At 34.7% G+C, this 21,589-nt stretch overlaps 1 protein-coding gene across 7 annotated transcripts in view; it reads left to right on the forward strand.

Moving 5' to 3' along the window:
* The window catches only part of LOC148944450 (transcriptional activator Myb-like), a 166,003-nt gene that overhangs the window by 118,394 nt on the left and 26,020 nt on the right, over positions 1–21,589 (forward strand). For 6 of the 7 annotated variants that reach the window (XM_089100296.1, XM_089100294.1, XM_089100295.1 and 3 more), the window contains exons 5-6: positions 3,954–4,233; positions 12,578–12,855. In XM_089100296.1, coding sequence (XP_088956422.1) covers positions 3,954–4,233; positions 12,578–12,855 — 558 coding nt within the window. Of the gene's footprint in view, positions 1–3,953; positions 4,234–12,577; positions 12,856–17,420; positions 17,746–21,589 lie in introns of those variants that run through there. The other variant, XM_089100298.1, reaches the window with a different exon arrangement.

Genomic DNA, 21,589 nt, shown 5'->3' on the forward strand with positions numbered 1-21,589 from the left:
GAGTATCCCTTCTATAAGAACTATATTTGCACCCAGGGCATAATTTACAACGTCTTCCCCCGAGCCCTGGGGAGCCGTGTCGACCCCGGAGTTTTTGTTATATGATCTTTGAATTATTTTTAACAAAATGGGTATCTCAAAATTTTTATCGGATGTATTTGGGAAAAAAACGGGCGAGGGCGGGATTAGTTGCCCTCCGATCACTTTTGACTCTTAAAAAGGGCACTGGAACCTCCGATTTCCAAGAGAATGAGCCCCCCTCTGAAGTTAATACGACGAACCGTTCCATATGAAGTGCTTCTGGAAAAAAATAATAATAAATAAAACATTGGAGCCGTATGGCCTTTACTATGCAACGCTATAGTGTTGCCTCTGACCAAAAAGCTTGTATGGCAGCTTGTCCCCCTCCCATGCCCCTTTTTCCCCAAAGTCGTTCCCCAAAAAAAAACTGCCTTTGGATATACTATGACCCCCCCCCCCCCCCACAGCCCCTGGGGAAAGAGCTGTAAGCTACGATTTTACCCATTGCTTACGCATAGTATTTTGCATTGGGAAGTATATAGACATTTTCTTTATGGGCAGGGGGAATTTTCCACGGTATTTTTTTGCGGGGAGGGAAGCTTCCGGGGGTGAGCTTTCTAGGGGAAATTTTGGACTAGGGGATTTGCGACAAGTCCTATACGAAATGCTTTTTATTTATCTTACTTTGTCTTAGTCGACTAAATTTAACATGTGGAGATTCTCCAGGGGAAATTTTCAACGGGGTTGGAAATGTTAGGAGGATTTTTCCATGGGGGTGGGGGGAAATTTCTGCGACATAAATTCTCTGTATGGGAATTTTCCACTGGAGCAATTTCTGCTGGGGATGGGGGGGATTTCCGCGAAATATTTTTCTAGTAGGGGATTTCCGATATGATTTGAAAAACGATCCAAAATCAGTCTTTCATATGAAAATATTACAAGGAGAATTTTTCAGGCGGAATTGTAATTTTATGGGGGAAATTTTCAGCGAGGAGGGAATTGTCCGGAGGGGATTTTCCGGGGGAGGGGTGTATTTTACGTGGGTGAAACCTCCCACGGAGGAGTTTCCCGTGAGGGGAGGAAATTTTTCATGGAGGGGGAGCCAGAATTCCTGGCATTATCAGAAATTAAATAAAAAACAAGTTTTTGCAGCTGAAAGTATAGAGCAACATCAAAATTTAAAACTAACAGAAATAGTTCCGTATAAGAGGGGGGTTGCCCACTCCTCAGTACCTCGCTCTTTACGGTAAAGTTCGACTTTTTGTCCCAATTCTTTAAGAACAACTTTTCGACCACAAGGGCCGTTTAATTAGAAGAAGCTTTTTCTAAAGTTCTCAAATACTTTAGCGTGAAGAGCAAGGTTTTGAGAAGGGGGCAACCCCCCCCCCCCTTGTTTACGGAATACTCTGTTCATTTGAAGTTTTAATGTTGCTCCTTATTTTCAGTTGAAAAAACTTTGTTTATTTAATGTTCGTCAGGAGCGCGAAATGAAGAACAAAAAATCAGTTACTGTTCTGCTGTGCAATCCCCTAAACATCATTTTACTTATTTGGTAATCTAAATATACCTCTTGTTTAGCATCTAAACAAGAAAAGAGCGTCATCGGCTGAAAGGGCTTAATTGGCTGGATCGTATAACCCATAGAACTAAAGGAAAAAAAAAAACCAATTATTATCTCGCTCTGACTAGTACTTAGGACTACAAAGAAGAAGAAAAATAAAAGAGCATATTGAACAATTTCTTTTGCCATCCCACAGAAACACCAGTTACAATATAGATAAAAGTTCAATAAAAGATGATAATAGACAAAACAAAGCTTCATCTTAAATTAGGGATTTTCGGATCATCGACGTGCAGTTGTAGGGGCAAAACATTCCACAATTAGGCGCATAGTATTTTCAGAGCGACGGAAATCTGAGTTGTAGAAGAGTTCAGTAGGTTCTGAAATCCTTTAAATAAATGGCTAAAAATCAAATGGCAAAAAAATGTATTTACGCTATGATACCTGTACATACGGGATGGCGGTAGGTCCGCTGGGGTCCTCCCTCTGAGTTTGTTTATGTTACCGTGAATGTCCAAATTCGTGAATGTCGATATTCACCGGTAAATATCCGAAATACCTTTTTTCTTCTCCTTGAATTTGGTCGGTGTTGCCAGTCAAATTTTTCAATCTCAAGCAAGGTTTGATGATGACAGGTTAGGCTAGGTTGAGTTAGGTTTTTAACCTAATTCTGATATTTACAACCAAATTTAGCCTAAACTAACATAATCTTACCTAAATTTAACTTTTACCATCATAACTTGCATAAGACTGAAAAAGCTGACTTGCAAAGCTTACTGAATCTAAGCAGAGAAAAAGTAATTTCTGACATTCATCGGTGAATGTCGACATTAACCCTATTTTGAACATTCACGGTAACATTTATACGCAATACTTGAATTCTAAAGTTGTTTTTGCCTTCTCAGTTCTAATCCCGATGTCGTTGCTGCTATCTAATATCTTAGTTGCATTAACTTCAAAAAAAAAAAAAAAAAATGGATGCATGACTTTTTGCGTATGTATACTATTGACGGTGAATCTAGGATAACTTAATGTAGCTAGATATATTTCATAAACTTTGTTTTATTTCTAAGTTGATAAAGAAAACTCCAGAACCTTAAACAAATCTTTAGTGCTAGGCACACATATTCAAAAAAAGACCAGGTAAGTGTCCTGAAGCGTAACTTACTACAAAGCCCCAATTCTAGCACCGTCTCTTGGTCATCAAACTCCAAAAATTTTATTTTCCTGCGAAGTCCCATTTTTCTTTGTTTAACCATTAACCGCAATTCTGAGGCATGACTGCAGAACACATCAGAATAGATTTTTCCTTCCAGGCCAATCGTGAATATGACAAAATATGTTTGTCTGTCCTTATTATATTAAGGATCCTACTGCCTGAGTGATGCCCAGGCTAGTTTTTTATGCCAAAGAAATGAAGCCATAGTATGGTAGTCAAGCTGTATAATTTCAACCTGTATAATCGTTTATTATATATATCTTTTAATAGAAGCTATGCAATGCTTGGAAAGAGGGCTCTTGGTTTAATAAATAACCTAAGGCTGGTTATTACTTCCCAACTTTGTTTGGCTCTATATTCAACTTGGTTTGGGAGAATTTTGTTTTCTTTGTAAGATGGGATAGTTTATTTCTCGTGAGGATTTCATGAAATAGGCTTCCTTTAAGAATACCTTACATCAGGATTTAAGAATAGAACTTCTCATTTGGATTCTTTTTCAACCAATTCGGTAAATATTTACCAAATCATATTATTGAGTTATGACTAAAGTGAATATACCATTCGATGCCTTTTTTTATGCTGATTACGAATATAATAATCATTTCTATCGGAAATTTATCGGGAATTTTATTAAAATCTATCGGGAATTTTAGCCCCCTCCCCCCTATATACGCCAATTCAGGGTATATATTTCTACATTAGGGGGGGGGGGCAAATTTTGTTTCTGATGTAAATGGGAGGTAAGTTTAAACTTTACCCCCACCCCCTAATATAGAAATATATACCCTGAATTGACATATATAGGGAGGGGGGGCTAAAATTCATTTCTGATAGAAATTATTATTATATTCGTAATCAGCATAAAAAAGGCATCGAATGGTACATTCACTTTAGTTGTTACTCAATAATATGATTTGGTAAATATTTACCACCATTCTTTATATTAAGCTAAACATTTGTTGAACTAACTCTTGGTTACTTCTTTAATGAAAAGAAAACAAAATGTTCTAGTTTATTGTAGACCAAATTACTGTTTATTGTAGACCCTAATTTGTAGACCAAATTATGTTGCTTGAAGGTACTAAATCCAGAAATTTGTTACCACAACAAAAACATCTGTGGGATCAACATGCTTATGTAATTGTATTTCAGGCTTCAGTTATTAAGACTGAACAAGATAGTATGCCACAGTGGTCAGAAAGCACACCAATGGAGAATTATAATTCATCCTTGCAAGCCCCTAAAATTGTACCTGTACCTGAAAATGGTAACCCTCTTGCTGTCACGTTGCTCTCAAGCATAAGAACTCCCATGCCCTCTAGCTCAGCTCATTCCTCCACTACTAATGGTAATAATGTTGCAGTATACTACAGTGCTTGGCAGGAAGAAACGACTGCAGAATATACAAAGGCGATGCTGGGTCCAGATAAAGGTATTATAAATGTTTATTCATTTTCCTCTTGAGAAGGTGACAACTGAAATAAAATGGCTAAATCATTCATCTATTAAAGAACGGAAATTTAACTGATAAATTAATTAGACATGGGAAAGTGGTCTTTTGGTAGATAGAAAAGCTGTAGAGGTAGACTGGAATTATAAAAAATTTCTAATATCCCTTTCATAAAGGAATATTCATATATTTTAAACCATTTATATAAAAAATTTAAATCAGATCCATGGAGCTGTATTTGGTACTAATATACTTATGAGGGATCGAATGTTGTTAACCATTAAAACTTTAGAGTCTGAGTCGGGAATTCAAGTTATTGTGTGTAGGAGTTAGGATCGGTGGAATTATTTAAAAGTGTACTATGAAAAAAAACTGCCGTGTGAGAAAAAAAGCCATTTTTAGCTGATTTAGGAATGATAACTATTATTACGATAAGTTTTAATAGTAAAATGTTATTATGAAAGCAAACATACTGGAATTTCGAAAGAGAGCCTTAAACCCCTTAAAAATGGCACCAGATCGAAAATGCATCATTGGAATTGCCATGGTCGAAGACCCTATGGAATAAATGAAATCCCCCCCCCCCATTTTGAACAACAAGGAAAATCACTTTGCATGGGAAGGCCTGGTGTGTCTATTTTTCTCTTCTTGTTTTTTTTTTCTTCGTCGCTACTATGGCTCTGGAACAATATAGAGAGCCGTTTAATGACTCGTCTGAAAGCTAATTTTTGCATGTACGTACTTTTTAAAAGTTTGAATTGATAACGCCATCACAATATCGCACCCAAAAATTGCACTTTGGTGCTATTTCTGGTATAGAAAGGCTGGGAAGCATGAAAAGGGTGCCACAATCTCTATGGTCGAAAACCCTATGTCTGCTGACTAACGGAACTAGGCTAGTTCTAGTGGCTAGGCAAGTTCTAGGCTATTGACTAGTGGTGCCAATTCATAAAAATTTAAAGGGGATGGGAGGGTCAAAACTCATTTTTAATATGTAGAGGGCTAAATTTACTAATTTCTTCATAAAAATACCAAAAAAGGGGCATTTTTGAATAAAATACTCCAAAAAAGGTATTGTTCAAAATTTAGGTGGGGGTTAAAACTAGGAGGACATAGGCCTCATAATTGACGCCACTGGAACTAATAGAGAGTTGTAAGATGATAGAGAGATGTTTAAAGGCTCAATCAAAGCTATTGATCATTTCAGCGTCCTTTTGTAGATGTATAGTTAAAAAGAGAATAAACAAGCCGTATCGAATGGTCACAGGACTTTGAGGTATAGGTTTCATCTTGGATTCTTTCAATGTCCTTCAGATTTTTTTTAAATCTGGATATATGTCATATAGGATAATATTTCATAAATCTAGTAATCGAATCATTTACAACTCCTTAAAGATGACAAGGATAATGCATCCCATGGAATCTTTATTTGATACATTTCAGTTTTTTTTTTTTTTTTTTTTTTAAGAGAAAGTTTAAGAGAGAGGCGAAGTCAAACCTATATTTAATCTTCTATTTTAACATAAACTTATGTTGACTTTTATAGTTTCTTTGCCTAAGTTGGTAAAGATGTTTTTATAAGCTTTTTTTAAGAAGAAGAAGGATTTATTGAAAAAAAAAACATACCAACAAAAAATTATTGCTGCCTCCCCTAAAAAGCAAAGCTTGTCCGTGGGGGAAGTAGAGAAAACAAAATCCTTAAAACAAAGAATACTTGGCCACCGACACCACTAATACCATCACACTAAACAATAAATACAAAATAATATCATATATTATACTTCCTCTGGAAACATCATATCAACAAAACCCCCACAATAAATAAATCAATTAATCAGTCAAAACTCATATTCAGCAAAAAGCAGTTCCTTAATGATTTTTCTAAAAATATTGGGGTCACCAATAGTCTTAATATCACTATTCAAACTATTCTATTTCCGCGTACCTCTATAAAAAGCAGAAAAACATGAACGGGAAGATATACCTCTATGTACACAAAGGTCCGCGCTACCCCTTGTATCATGAGAATGAACAGTAGACCTAATGGACAATAAATCACCAAAACAACGAGGCTGAACATCCTGCTACAGTCCAAAAATAAACCACAATACATAGAACTCACGAAGGCCTGCAGCCGGCAAAATTTTTAAAGTTGGGTAAATTTCTCTAACAGACATACGTGGAGATATACCGGCTAAAGTTCTTACTGCATGATTTTGTAGAACTCTTATTAGTTTTAGGGTAGAAGAAAAAGTAGAGAGCCAAATACTTGAACAATAAAGTATATACGGGTGTATTAAAGAAAAATAAAGATGGCTAAGGACAGACTTGAGAAAACAATGTTGGAGTTTCTTCATTATACCGAGATTTCTTGCCAGAATTTTGCTTGTTAATGTAACATGTTCCTTAAAAGATGGAGTTTCATCTATTACAATCCCAAGGTATTTAAAAGACGCAGTCCTTTTAATAACGCCATTGGGCAAATCTAATTCCTTGATCAATGGTTAAAAGTTTGATGATCGCGAGAAAATATCAAGTTAGACTTAGCCATGTTAATCCTTAATTTATTTACCCTCAGCCATGCTATAATTCTATTAACTGATTCCTTCATGGAAATCTGCAGCAGCTCCGCTGTCTTAGCTGTGCTAATAGTTGTTGTGTCATCAGCAAAAAGTGAAACTGTGTCATGAGTCGGGTTTACAGTCAGTTCATTTATTCCATAGGAAAAATTATTTAGAGAATTTGGTAAATCATTAATAAATATCAAGAATAATTTAGGACCGAAAACTGATCCTTGTAGAACACCTTTTTCAATTCGCTTTCTTTCGGAAGAAGTATCATTTAGTTGGACATACTGATAATGATTACTTAAAAAAATTCTTAAAAAATTTAGTGATTTACCCCTCAAACCATACACCTCACACTTCTTAAGTAGAAGTTCATGATCCACAGTATTTAAAGCTTTCATCAGATCTAAAAATATAGCACCTATTTTGAAACTTTATCTAATACATCATTAATAATAGTTATCAAATAAATCATCGCCTGTTCCGTTGTCCTTTTTCTACGGAACCCAAATTGTGTCTCTACCAGTAACTTATGATCCTCCAAAAAAACTCATCATTCTAATACTAAAACACTTCTCTAAAACATGGGAAATGATGGGTAAAACAGATGTCGGTCTATAGTTTTCTGGGTCATTTTGAATACCACTGTTATGAATTGGGGTTATACGGGAAACTTTAAAAAAGTCTGGGAATTTTCCTTGACGAAAACACTCATTAATTAACCCACATAAAATTTCAGCTTTAACAGGAAAAATACATTTAAGTGTTTTTAGAGTAATATGATCGCTTCCAGATGAATTACTACGCAACCCATAAATAATTTTTTTAATTTCATCAACTGTTAGAAGTCTAAGGTGAAGAGACACATCAATGGGGTCCCTCAGTAAGGACTCGGAAGTTGGGTCACCACTATCAGGCACAACTGACATAGCTAAATTCAGACCAATATTCGAAAAATAACTCTGAAATTCATTGCATATGTCCTTTTCAGAATTCAAAGTCTTTCCCATTTCACTAACTAATTCATCAGGTACACTATTTATTTTTAATCCAATCACTTCTTTTATTAGTCCCCAGGTTTTCTTAGGGCATCCTTCGACCTCCTTAAACTTTTTCTCAAAATATTTCTTTTTTTCATTTCTTAAAATTGTATTTAACCTATTTCGATAAATTTTATATAATTGCTTATTTTCTTGTGTCGGGTTAATTATTTGAGCTCTAAAAATTTTATCTCTTACATTTATTTGCTTCAAAATCACAGGACCAATCCAAGGTTTTTTACTTGAGTGCTTTCTATTAAACGGTTTAAATATGACTACTTGACTTATCAAGCTCTGCAACTTTTCATAAAATAAAACAAACTTTGAATTTTCGTCCTGAACTTCGCCTAGAACATCGTACCAATCCACCTTTTCTATATCATTTTTTAGTTTTACCATCGCATTTTTACTGATCACTGGAATCCTTGATTTTTTGCCTTTAACCACCTTCGTGACAGTTCTAAAGATTGCTGAAACTCCAAAGTGGTCAGATACATCGTTGATAAGGACCCTGGGAAGACTCAAGGGTACATTAGGAAGGATGTTATCCAGAAGCTTAGCTGATGTTCCTGTAATTCTTGTAGGGATATTTATACAAGGATGAAACCCATTGGATAAACTTCTATTAATAAATTCAGTGCTAGCAGATGACTGATCAATAAGGTCAATATTAAAATCCCCCATAATAAAACATGGCATAGAGTTAATCGGAAGTTTCATTAATTGTTCTTCAAATAGGTCCATAAAGTCTTGGAGCAGGCTCTGTGGAGGTCTATATACTACAACAATACAAAAATTCAAATTCTCTCTAGTTATATGTAAAACAAAACACTCGCAAACTTTCTCTCTATATATTGTAAGATCTGCTCTTATTGAAACCTTATAATCAGCCTGAATGTAAGCTGCTAGGCCTCCATGTTGGTAATACTCGCGAGTCCTTACATATAAATTATACCCAGGGATATGTAGTAATTGCGAGTTATTATCATTTAACCACGTTTCAGTTAAAGCGATCACCTGAAAGACATTAGTATTTATTAATTCCGATAAAAAACTATGCCCAAAATTCGATCCCTGACAGTTCAAATGAAATATGTTTAGGCCAAAACGGCCCCTATAACAATACAAGGGTATTGTTTCTTCCTTAAAGATATTTGATGGTTCATTTGTGAAAATCTCAGTAGCATTAATATCTAAATTTATACTTATCCTTTGATTAAACTGGCTGGAAAAATCAACCCTTCGACTTTCAAGTTGCAGGACATTGCTGTTCCCAGGAGGAAAAACGATATCTCTAACCATCATCAATAAAAGTTAATGTATGTGACGGTAGAGGGTAGCGGTGGCGAAAAAAATCATTATCTACTAAACATATACCTAGACAAATACAAAAAAAAATAACAAAATATATTCCGGCAAAGCGGACATACAATTTAAAAAAGCACATTATTGCAAGCTTCATGGCACAAGGCAAAACCATTCAAAAAGACATCAGCCCGCTACCACCCACTCAAAATAATTTCACATTAACAAAAATTTTAAATTATTTACTCAAAAATAAAAATTATCATTAACCCAAACATTTCAAACTCATCCCTATAAATTTTTCCATATATATTTGATTAAACCAAGCGAAAAAGAAAAGATAATTAACCAATAAGTTAACTAAACACATTCAATAAAACACACATTTTTCAGCACCTCTGGAAGCTGGGGAGGGAGGAGGCTTATGTGCTAGTTGCTCAATCCATTCATCACACGTAAACTTCCCTTTCGTACCACCCGGACGTTCAAACTGAAGATATGGTGGAACTGTGTTTGATACCCATGAAATGATACCCATCGTTTTAAGACGCAATTTTTTTCATATAACTTTTTTCGTGCCTCTCTCATGGAAAATGGGGCATCATCACTCACATAAATGATTCCCCTTTTTGATATCTTTCTTCCTTTAAGGTTTGTCCAATTTTTAAGGATTTCAATCTTATTTCAACGGTTTTTTACATTAACATTAAAAAATTTCTTATCCTTTTCTATTATAAAAACTGGAAAATGGGATATCATTTGTAAATTTAGTACATCCGTACATATCTCGGTAAACATATGTTTGGCTTGATCTTCATCCTCACAGACTGCATTCCATACAACCAAATTATTTTCTTTAGGCTGATACTCTGCAGCCACAAGCCTATCAGACATACATAGGGTCTTTTCTTTAAAATATTTAACTTCTGACTGCAGGTTAAAATTATCATTTTTCAACAAAGAAATGTCATTTTCTACAGCATTTGTACAAGCCTTAATCCCGGATAATTCAGACCTTAAGGCTAATTGCTCTGATTCAATTGCTTTTATTCTATTTTCTACTACAACGAATCGCTGTTCAATTGATTGGACTGAGCTATGAGTTTCACGTATAATGTTCATCATCTTTGCAAATTCCTCTGATAGGGTCATTAACGAAACCTGAGTTGTCACTGGCTTCCGAATATCCGGATTTCCTGACGTATTTGGGGTACTTGTGGCAATATCCTCGCTAGAATCAATATCTTGACGACTCTTTTTATTTTTTTTTCTTGCCCATCTTAACTTAGTAATAGCTAAAATTGACTTACTGGCAAAAGAAGAAGCCACCAGTCCTAAATCAGTCTTTTTCCCCACTGTACTATTCCTTTAATCTCATATCACGAATAATTTGAGCCTTAAATCACTTTGGAGGAATAACAGCTAATCATTTCCGTTGTTGAGTTTTATTTAGGGAAAGGCTTGTATTTTCAGATTGTCTTTTATCAGATTGTACAAAGTTTTCATTATATCACAGCATGCAGATAATTTAGCAATAATCCATCGTCATTCATTTCATTTCGTGATTCATAGAGTGGGCGATAGCAAGCAATACGGTCTTAACCGGTTGAGCAATGAATCATGCTTTGTTTTAAATGTTCTGAAAACTTGATGAACGCACAAAATTAACTACAAAAAAGACATTGTCTGATGAAAGTAAAGGGCAAAGTTGAAACTTAAAACAGTCAAAATTACTTCTTCGCAGTCTATGCAACATATTTTTGCAAAACTGTTTCAAATAAACTGGCTCATGATATTTCCCTATATTTTTATAATCCTGAAAAACTAACATTTTACTTGAGTTTTTTGGAGAATTAGAATCCCAAAGTAAAGTCTACTGATTTTCTGGCCGATAAAAGACTGTTAAAAGCTTTATAAATTGCCCACTTAAGAATATTTATGCTTCTAATCCTGTTTCGTTGCGTTGATTTTGTGTTTTCAGTAAAGTGCTAGTTTTTCAAAATTGTAAAAATATAGGTAAATATTAGATTCAAAACCTACACATATATTATTTGTTACCTATAAAAGTATCTTTTAGAAAGACCAATTATGCTGCCCTATTTTGTTGTATTTATCTCTGTAGGTGACTACTGACATATCAGTAGAATCCTTGTTTTCTTCTTATCCTAAAATAATCACTTTCATTAATTTTTTTTACATATTCCCACTGGCCTATATTCGTTAAGTAGTTCTATTGAACTTAACGGTTTTACGACCCTCTTGATTGTTGTATTTCTCGACGACCATATGTAGATAAAGTGAGTGTTACAACCGTTCAGTTGGGCTTGTTTTTAAACAAGAAAAGTTTCTGCTTGTTTTCCATTTACAATTCAGTTAAGTTCGTTGATTTTCATGGTGTTTTATTAGTAAATGATATTACTGAATATATTTGTATTTTAGGATTGTATATAAAAAAAAATGGATTGCTTTTGTACTTTTGAAGTAAATTTTTTTTTTTATCACTAGGCTTTAAAACCATTAAGAATTTTTTAGTCCATAAGATCTTAACTTTTGAAAATGTACCACGGACAAAATAACGACTGTGTTTCAGAAAAAAAGCTTAAGGTCCTTTTAGTTTTGGAAATTTAATCGGAGTTAAATTTAAAAATCCGCATTTTACGAGAGAGGGGTAATGTTTTCTATTGGGCATTTTTGAGTTTTGCCTGTTTGTAATGAAATTTTGTTAGATTAATGAAGATTTTTCTTAGGCCTTCAAGACATGGAAAAGAAAAATGTATATTGAAAGTGTATTTTTCGCAAATTCATTTGTTTAGGAGACCAATTCTAGAAAAGACAAAAATGCCACACCCCTGCATAGTAGTCCATAAACCCAAAATTGTATATATTTTTTCATAATTGTATAACGGAATGCCATAGGTTACTTTTAAACCAATGTTTGAAATAATTTAGTTTAAAGGAAACCAAAAATTATGAATTGTAGAATTTTTTTTTTTACCTTAAATCACGGCTAAAACAAAAACATGAAACTCAAGGAGTGAACTCTCGCCAAGAATAGGACCAATATATTTTAAAGGCACACAAGGTTTTTATTTTTCTTGTTTCTAACTTCTGGTTTAAGATTCTGGATTCTCAAAATGGTTGTCTTACTCAAATAGTACTCGTACTATGTAAAACTTTCAAGATGCAATGTTTATTTGGGGCTATTCAACTTAGAACTACTCTATTCATTGTGCTTCATCATGGACCAACACATGTTCGCTTATACCGAAGTGTATTGATTGAATTTTTCCAAAGAAATGGTTATACGTGGTTTTTGCTGCCTCGTGGTGCTATGATAGCTTTGAGTCGCCACAGCTAATTTTTGTCTTTTTAATATAGCATTTGGCCATTTTCTCATTTCCTTTTGTATCATAGCTCACAGTGTTCTTCAAAGAGCGACATCAACCCCACCTATTCTTCGCCGACGTCGTGGAGTTGAGATACATAATGTTGATTTACGCGAAGACAAAGAAAATCCGTTTAGTCCGTCGAGATTTTTGAACTCCGCAAGTTTTGATCCTTTGGCTGGCCAATCAACACCGACTAGAGATTCACGACCAAGTGCGGCATCAACCCCAGTGTTTAGCAGAAAACCTCTCGAATCGTTCACTCCAAAAGCCAACAGAAACATTTTTGAAAGCACAATTTTAAAGGTAAATTTCTTAATTTTTGTTCACTTGTATTTGATTTTGTTGCACACAGTGCTAAGCATTATAGATACAAAGAGGTATTGAGGGGGTTGGGTCTAATAGTTGGAAATGGGCTTAAACATTCCAATATTTAGACTGTCTTAAGGGTTCTTCTTAAGGCATTGTCTCCTAAAGTCTTTAGATATTTTTGGGTGCTCCTTTCTACCCACCCCTTTTCTTTGTGTGGTTATCGCTGTTTCTCTTCTTTTTTTTTGTCGAAATCCTGTTTTTTCCTTCTTTGTTACTGCAATACGAAATTGAGGGTGAAATCGCTGTTGTGTTGATAAAAGAAATGAATGAAAGTATTAATTACTGGCTGTCAAGTTACTCGGATAGTTGATTCGTTAGGTGAATGAAACTTGCAGAAATGGATCTCCAGCCTAAATTAGGGCATGAGAAGATATTTTGATGTTTCTACTTCCTCCTCATTCCTGGTTGGTGACTTAAAAAAAATAATGCTATGAAGGTTGGCTTAGAATTTGCTTTACTTGGTATCCAGAGGCTTTGGCGAGGTGGATTCTAGGATTTAACCTGAGTTTTAAGAAATTTTAGGACTTCTTTGTTGGCCTCAGACGGCTTGGTGTTGGGGTAAGTTGTTAGTAGTAGCAGTAGTGTTCTTTGTAAAATCTTTCGAGTCTAGTAATTAGAAAAAGAGAGATGGTAGATGCTTGAACATACACTTCCAGACCTTAATTTGGGCTGTATATCCATTTCTGAAAGTTTCATTCACCTGGCGCAAAATGCTTTTAATTTGCTGAAGATTTAATGTTCTAGTAGGAAGAAGAGGTGGATGGAGGATCTTGACGATATCTCCACGGGTTGTAAGATGGGCTGTAGATCCATTCGGAAAAGTAACGTTCACGTTGGACTGAAATCGTTCAAGTTCATGCGAAATCAGTTGTTGTAAAAGGAGATAGGAGGGGGAGGGGGGTATGAACGAGAAAATAATTTTGAAGGTCCCTATTTGGGCTTAAAATCGGTTCCCGAAAGTTTAAATGACAGGGCACTACAACTTCTCTGATTAAAAAAAAGCCGCTCTCCGACCAACTTGTGAAATTTAGAACTAGAATTTAAAGTAATACGACAGTATGGATTTTAGACTATATAATAATGCATCTATTGTATAATAATTAATTTCAAGGTTCAGATTGATGTGACAAAGATAGTATTGCTTTTGCTTAAGACTAGTTATGATACCCAAACTTTCCTCTGATTCAGATTCCATATCACAGTCCAGTTTCTGATGCGGTTTCCGATTCCAATTCGAAGTCAAAATAAACGTACGACATTATCAGTATATTTAATTATGAATAGTCTGGGGCTGAGGGGTGTTCTCCTCTATTAATGGTTAATTTAGGTATGTCTTCATTTTAGTTACTTGTTAAAACCTGGTGTTCACATCTAATTTGTTTTCTGTTATCAGAAAAAATATATGCCCTAATTTTTCATTTTTCTCCTCAAATTTCCCTTTCTTGTGGTGTTAATACTTGCATGATCAAAAACTATTTTAAAAAATGCTACCGATCCTCTTTCAAAGTAGTCGGAGTCTTGAATATAAAAACCATTCTCCCACAAAATGGAAAAGTTAAAGCGAAAGAGAAGGAAAGGGCAAAGAAACATAGATAGAGAAGCAAGAGGAAGAGAAGACCAGATTGAGAAACAGGAGAAAATACTAACCAGCCATTTGACTATAACCTAATTACAATGAAAAAAAAATGCCGAATGGGATAAACGCACAATGGACGTAGTAAATATGAAATAGACCCGAATTGAAATTTGCTGAGTTTGACCTTTCAGTAATTAGAAAAAGCAACCTAAAAAGGAACATGGTATAGTTATCAATAGTTTGTATGGTTTGGAACACCTCATTTTCTGTGTATTTTGTCAATTTTCTGGGTTTTGACAAACTCAACCCCTTTACCAAAAATGTGCATGCATGCATGCCAGATGTTGGATTTTCTGCAGTAGGATAGTTAAACCTGCCATTTATCAAATACCTAGATTTTTTCGTCAAAACCCAATGAATAAAAAAATGAATAAAAGTAATGACTAAAGTGGATTTGCCTTTTGATGAGTATATTTAAAAGAAATGAATTTCAAATGTTTGAAATCAAAATAAAGCTTGGATTCTTTTGATCTAGGTTAATTTAGCTTATATTAGATATGACTTTACAAGGGTCTTATATCTACTCCTTAAAGCTTCATTCACCTAGTTCGACAACTTTTAAAAGAATCAGGATCCGCTGAGATTTGATCAAAAACCAAAGTTTTTAATCTATTTGGCGGTTTTATTATCTTAACTAGTTACGGTCGAAAGTGCTATTTCCCTCCAACGTGCACACGATTCTGTAAAAAGGAATTTCTATATCTATTTTAAAAGATCCATTGAGAAAGCACTTAAATAAATTCAATTAAGTATTGAATTTTATAAACAGTTCAAAAATTCAAAAAAGAAAAAAAATCAATCAGTTCAAAAAAGAAAAAAAATGGCTGGCGGAAATAAAAATTGGTATTGAAGCCAAGCTTCATGAGCCAAATAACCGTTTAGTGCTTGTAAAAATAGTTTTGTTTTAGTATGGATAAAATGTTTAAATCTTGAAAGTGAAGACCAATGAATAAATAAAAGAAATTGGAAACTAAACAGAATTGACAACAATTTTTTTTTTATTATTATGAAAGTTTATTAGTGTATAAAACTGTGACCAAATTAACTTCATTCTTAGAGAAGAAATTATTAATTATTAATGTTGCAAAAAAGAGCAATTCAGATTTGCAATGCGAATTAAAATGCACAGTGTTCAAGTTCTAAGTTGCTGAGGTTGATCTTGGAGTGACTAGAAATAGCAACTTAATTGGGAAAATATACATTGAGACTTTAACATCATGTTTTAACGTGATGTAGTGTGAACAAGAAAATTTGCTCAGTTTTAATGAGAGACCTGTCAAAAGTCCAAGTAATAGGTTTATTGTGTAATAAATGGAATTTATGATTTCAGTTTGTTTTAAAAGTATATCTTGACAGAGGAATCATTTTGAGGATCGGAATTTTTTTTCTCGATTTCTGCTTTGGGACAATTCTGACTCTTGGTGCTAATTCGGGTTAGTCTATTGATACCTACTCAAAACTTAAAGCCCGAAAATTACCTTCGGCTTATAAATTGGTTTATAATGCAGATAGCCTGTAATTGGTATTTTTAGTTTGACGAGCTTATAATCTAAATTTTCGTTATACTAGAAAATGGATTTCAGTCTATAGTCTTAAATAATCTTTGTTTTAAATACTGTCCACTGTGAATTATTAGTTTAATTAATGTTAGTGATCTTCAGAATTAAACCTAATAATGCTGCGATCAAGGATTATCAGCGTTGTTCTGAGATGTGGCTAATCCTTACAAATAGGTCTAGTAAAATTATAATTTGGCCCTCAGAAGTTTCTAATGTCCTCCTTGCCAAAAGTTTACAAAAGGAACCTGTGTTTTGACGTTGCATATTTTGAATGATTTTTTGATTTTTTTTTTGGGGGGGGGATTTTTTCCAAACTACAATGTTAAATGCATTTTGTTACGTTCTTACGAGTCGCACAAACATTTTTTTTTGTGTGGGGGGGGGGAGGGGAGGGGTTCAAACCGCCTACCCCTCCCCCTGGATACGGCCTTGAGCCATTGAGAACTTTACCACCCAATCAGGCGTCAATTATTCCAGGTATCAAATGACCGCTCGAGAGAGGAAATATTCAGGTGAATCTTTCTTCACCCTCCCCCCCCCAAAAAAAAAAAAAAACATCTAATCCTTTTGATAGCTCATTAGAGCTTCAGTTTTGCAACTGAAAATGTGAAAGTATTACTCAGTTACATTCTAATGGAGATTTCTCGGTCTCACTTAACAACTTAGCCTAGCACTACGGAGTTCATTATTTATCCTTGTAATCATGAACCAATTTCGACGCGTAAGCCCCTTAAGTTTCTATGTCGAATTTTCTAGAAACTTGTGCATAGAACCTCCCTTTTATGACCCTCCCCACAACAAAGAAAAGTTTTGATGAGACCTACGACTGTCTTTTTCTTCTCTTTTTTTTAATTGGAGCCTTTCTTACTTTTACTTGAGCTTAGAAATAGTTTCCATCAAAAAAAGGCTTGTTGTTCCTCAGACAGTCTAACTGTTACTCGAGAGTTTTAATATTGGTTAATGTATTGTTCACACAAGTAATGTATCTTTCAGTATGTTTAAGGTTTTGTTTTCCATCGTTTTGCTGTGTTTTATAAAAGGACTTTGTTTTGTGTCTGTTACTCAAGGGATTATTTGTTTATAATGTTGTGCTTATATTTAATGTGAAGCAAAAGCATTTTTTTTGCCAAATTTCAACCACATGTTAATGCGGTGAAGGATAAGACGTTCCTATGATTGCCTTATGAAAATACCGAATATTTGATAACTTTAAAAAGCTATTTTATAGAAGGCTTTAGTTATATTTATTTTATTTGCGTTTAACTGTAAAATTTGTTCACACTTCTGATGGCTGCGACTTTCAGATGGAGGAAGCTGACGAAGACAATCGTGAAGACAATGGAATTCAGCTTCATATACTGGGTGAAAAATTTTTTAATGACGACGAGGATCAGAATGAAGAGGGCACTGCCTGTAATGAGGTTCAAAATGAAACGGAATACAGCCTGCTTAATGATAACTTTAGAGACGGAATAGAATCTGGAAAAGATGACGTGCCTGTGAGTATCAAAGAAGAACCTGGTGAAATTGATTCAGCATCTGAATTTTCTGTTGGTGCATTTGAGGATAACATTTTCAAAGTAGAAAAAGGTAAAGAGTCGTTTCTGTGGAAGAGAGTCTGACTTTTCTGCTCCTGCAGCTACTTATGAGAATGAATTTGGTGAAGGGCCCTCTGTCTGTAAATTTCCAATCAAGATCGAAATTCCAGGTGGAATATATCAGCAAGTCATTTGTGACAGTGGTTCTTCTTCAAAAATGGTTAATGAGAGGATCAAAGAAGGAGAGTCGACATCGAACGTAATTGATATGCAACCTAACCTCAGTCTTGATAGGAATCACCTAAAACTCACAGATGACAGAAAAGAACAATTGGATTTTCAAACAGCAAAGTTCTTTTTTGCTTGTGGGGTTAATCCCCTGGCGTCTAACTCTCGTTTTTATCGGGACTTAATACAAGCGTTGAATCCTGACTATACTCCACCTGACATGAAAAAACTCATAAATCCTGTGTTAGATAAGTTGCACAATGATTTTGTTTGTCAATCTTCTCCTGAGGTGTCAACGGTAATAATTTGTCGGGGTTACGAAGAGAGTGGTGTCGTTGTATTAATGAAAACGGGAAGTGTTTATGAATTTTACGAAATTTGGAAAGAAGATTTCTTACATGACAACGTCTCAATTCTGCTTAATAATTCTTCATTTCCGGTGCTTCTTGGAAGTACAATCTTTCTTCCTTTTTTTGAAGAAAATGATAAGTTTCTTGTCGCTAAATCGTGTTGCTACCCTATGCTGCTACTAATTGAAGAGGCTCTTCGACTGAAGAGAGAAACAGTCATAGCCCCTGTGTTCTCTATATTGAATGAAATTGTGAAGCCAAGAGCAAGCAGTTACCTTCTGGAAGCAGGGGGCAGAAAAGTAGTTGTGCCAACCCAAGGATATCCGCTCACCTATTTAGAAGCACTTGTCAGCTTTAAAGAAAATATTGCTCTAATGAAAAATATACTCGCCTTGGAGAATTGTTCCCGGATTATTGAGAAACCGGAGAAACTTACTCCAATTTACTCAAAAAATTTGGAAAATGAGGTACTAGCCCTAATAGAAACTTTAGTACCAATGAGCGGCTTAATAAATAAATGTAGAGACAAAACCGTGAATCTGGCTGAAGGTATTCAATTGTGGTTAAATCTGACTATTTCAGATAAATGCCTTCTACATTTATTGGAAGGCTGTCGAAAAAATGTATTAACAATAACAGCATTGCTTGCCAACTTTTTAGATCCGAGATTCAAAGGTAAAAGCTTTGCTAAAGAGAACGCTGACCGCCTGGAAGACTACTTTATTGCAAGCTTTGATGCAGAGACCTTGGAAGACGTACAAGCATATAAAGAAAGCAAAGGTATATTTCGAGCGTTGAATGAAAAGAACAACTTAAACCCTTTAACTTACTGGAGTTTTGCACGCAGACATCATCCAAAATTGGCTTCAATCGCATTAAATACCTTAAATATCCCCGCGTCGACACATGCGGTTTCAAGATTATGTAAGCGACTTTTTCCCAAACAGACGACTGTGAACAACGAACAGTATAAAAAGATAGCAACCTCTTTTTTGAATTTGAACTTGAATGATCTTGATGTTTCTTCAAAGACTTCGTTTTTCTAATGTTTCTTCGTCACTGTGGCTCGAGTTTATGTGATTGTTTTTTGAGTTCGGTGTTTATTCTCTGTTAAATTCCTGTTGTTCTGGTGATGAGGCGCACTGCATATACGCCAGTGCTTAAGGCCTGTTTTATATTTAAAACCGTTAATTTCAAATAGATTAGTTTGACTGTAATTCTTGGTTGGTTTGGTTAGAAATATTTCACTTTTGGGTTAACAAAAAGTTAGTTGTTTCTTGATTAATTTTCGAAATCTGTTAGATTTCAAAATGGAGTTATTTCTTCTAATTTATGGGGGAAATGGGGAATTTATACGATATTTAACATATTACATAACATATTAGTTATATTACATATTAGTTAGGATGAAAAAGAAAAAAGTAAATTAATTAACTACTCGAGAACTAATCAAATGGTGCTTTCTTATATCGGAGCTACTAGCCTACAGAATCAAGCTGAAAAGGGATTATTACATTTTGTTTTACTTGGGAATCTTTACATTTGGTTATACCTTTACATTATTACATTTAGTGACAAAATTGGGTTAAAATGATTAATTACATGTTATCTCTTTTTATGTGGTGCTGGGGACATAGTTACTAGATAGGGCCCACTCCACATCTAGAGCAAGAAATTTTTTTTAGCTCTAACTGTTCCTGTTTCACAAAAGGTCGTTCCTATTGCGCTCCAGAAAATGACCTGTCTTATTTGCAGTTTTTTTTTTTTTTTTTTTTTTTTTTTTTTTTTTTTTTTTTTTTTTTTTTAGTCTATATTTCTTAGATTTTACATGCTGTGTCCATTCTCATGGTTCCAGCATTATTGAGCATAAATTGTACGCAAATGCCTAATCTTCGATGTTGCTTTCCAAAATTTATTTCTATCGGAATATCTGTCTTAAAAAATAGGCATGTTCTTATTTTATTTTCAGTTTCACCTCGAGGGCCTAGTGGAATAAATACTACTTCATCCTTAGAGTCTTATTTTCAAGGACTTTTTTTTTACTCTTCTAGGGACGGGGAGAAGTAAAATCTTGGGTTCTATCTTTGAGTTGGTATGTTCTCTTAAGGTTACTTGGGCTTTCCCGTTAATCCCCAGTAAAACTGTTTAGTCGTTGCCGTATATTCATTTGGCTCATTTTCCGAATTTTGTTTTTATTTTGATCATACGGTAGTCGCTAACTCGAATTACTAACTCGAAATTAAGTGTGGTATTTTTATTTTTGTTTTTAGTGTGTTTTGTTCATATTTCTGTTTTTTTGTGTTTTTTGCTTATTATTAAATGGGTGTTTACATATGCATATTTTTTTTTACCTTGCTTGCTTTAGTCTTGAAGCTGTATAAATTTTTGGTGAAATGATTGATCGTGGCATTATTCCTGAAAGTCGATAGGCACATTAGCATCAATGGGGGGGGGGGGCATTTACCACTTCGTTTTTAACTCCTTCCTCCTCTTCTATTTTGAAAAAATACCTTTTTTGGTATATTTATTGATCAAAATGAAGAAGTAATAGCATTACTCCCTCCCTTTGAAATTCTTCGTCCTCCTCATTTTCGTGAATCGATGCCACTGAAGGCAGTGGCATAATTAAGAGGGGTGTTTGTACCAACGGAAGATTTAAGTATAGTTCCATATGCCACTACTCCTCTGTTAAGTCATATATGAATCCAATCGAGCTATTATCTCCCAACAATTCCTCCTAGTAACACCCTTCTTCAAAGGAATTAGCCAGCGTTCGACCCCTATCTATTCCAGAAACGGCACTGCAAAACGTGCACTTTTCGGGCCTATATTACGCCCAAACGTGGCGCTATTAGTGCCAATTTACCAAAGTGTTTGCCTGTTAATATTAGCTTTCACAGCCCTTATTTGTCTCTCTACTGCTTTCCAGTAGCCTGCTAGAACAAACGAAAAAATAGACCCAAAGGACGTTTGAAGAGTTTCAAGCAGTTTTTTGGAATTTCTGAAATTTTTTGACAATCTTTGTTGAGTTGAATCTGAATAGAAGCTGCAATTTTCAATTTAGTCTCAGCTGGTAATTTGCCTTTGCAATTTCGCAAAAGCAAGCAGGAATTTTACTGCTGGGAATAACACCTTTTCGTATCCACACCTTGTTTTTACTCTTGATTCTTGTAATCAAATTTCAATATTATTACATTCTTTAAAAGCTAAAAAGAAGCCCTGATATGCAAGGGCAACCAAGGTACGAACTCTTAATTGCATTGATGTCTCAAATCAGATTATTAGACTCTTGTTACAGTTTTGAATAATATAAACAAGTTAGGCAGAATTGGCTTTGCTGGATGTAAGAACATGTCC

The sequence above is a fragment of the Artemia sp. Qi Xiang Cuo genome, chromosome 14 (genome assembly GCF_049724085.1).
Source record: "Artemia sp. Qi Xiang Cuo chromosome 14, ASM4972408v1, whole genome shotgun sequence".
Taxonomy (NCBI): domain Eukaryota; kingdom Metazoa; phylum Arthropoda; class Branchiopoda; order Anostraca; family Artemiidae; genus Artemia; species Artemia sp. Qi Xiang Cuo.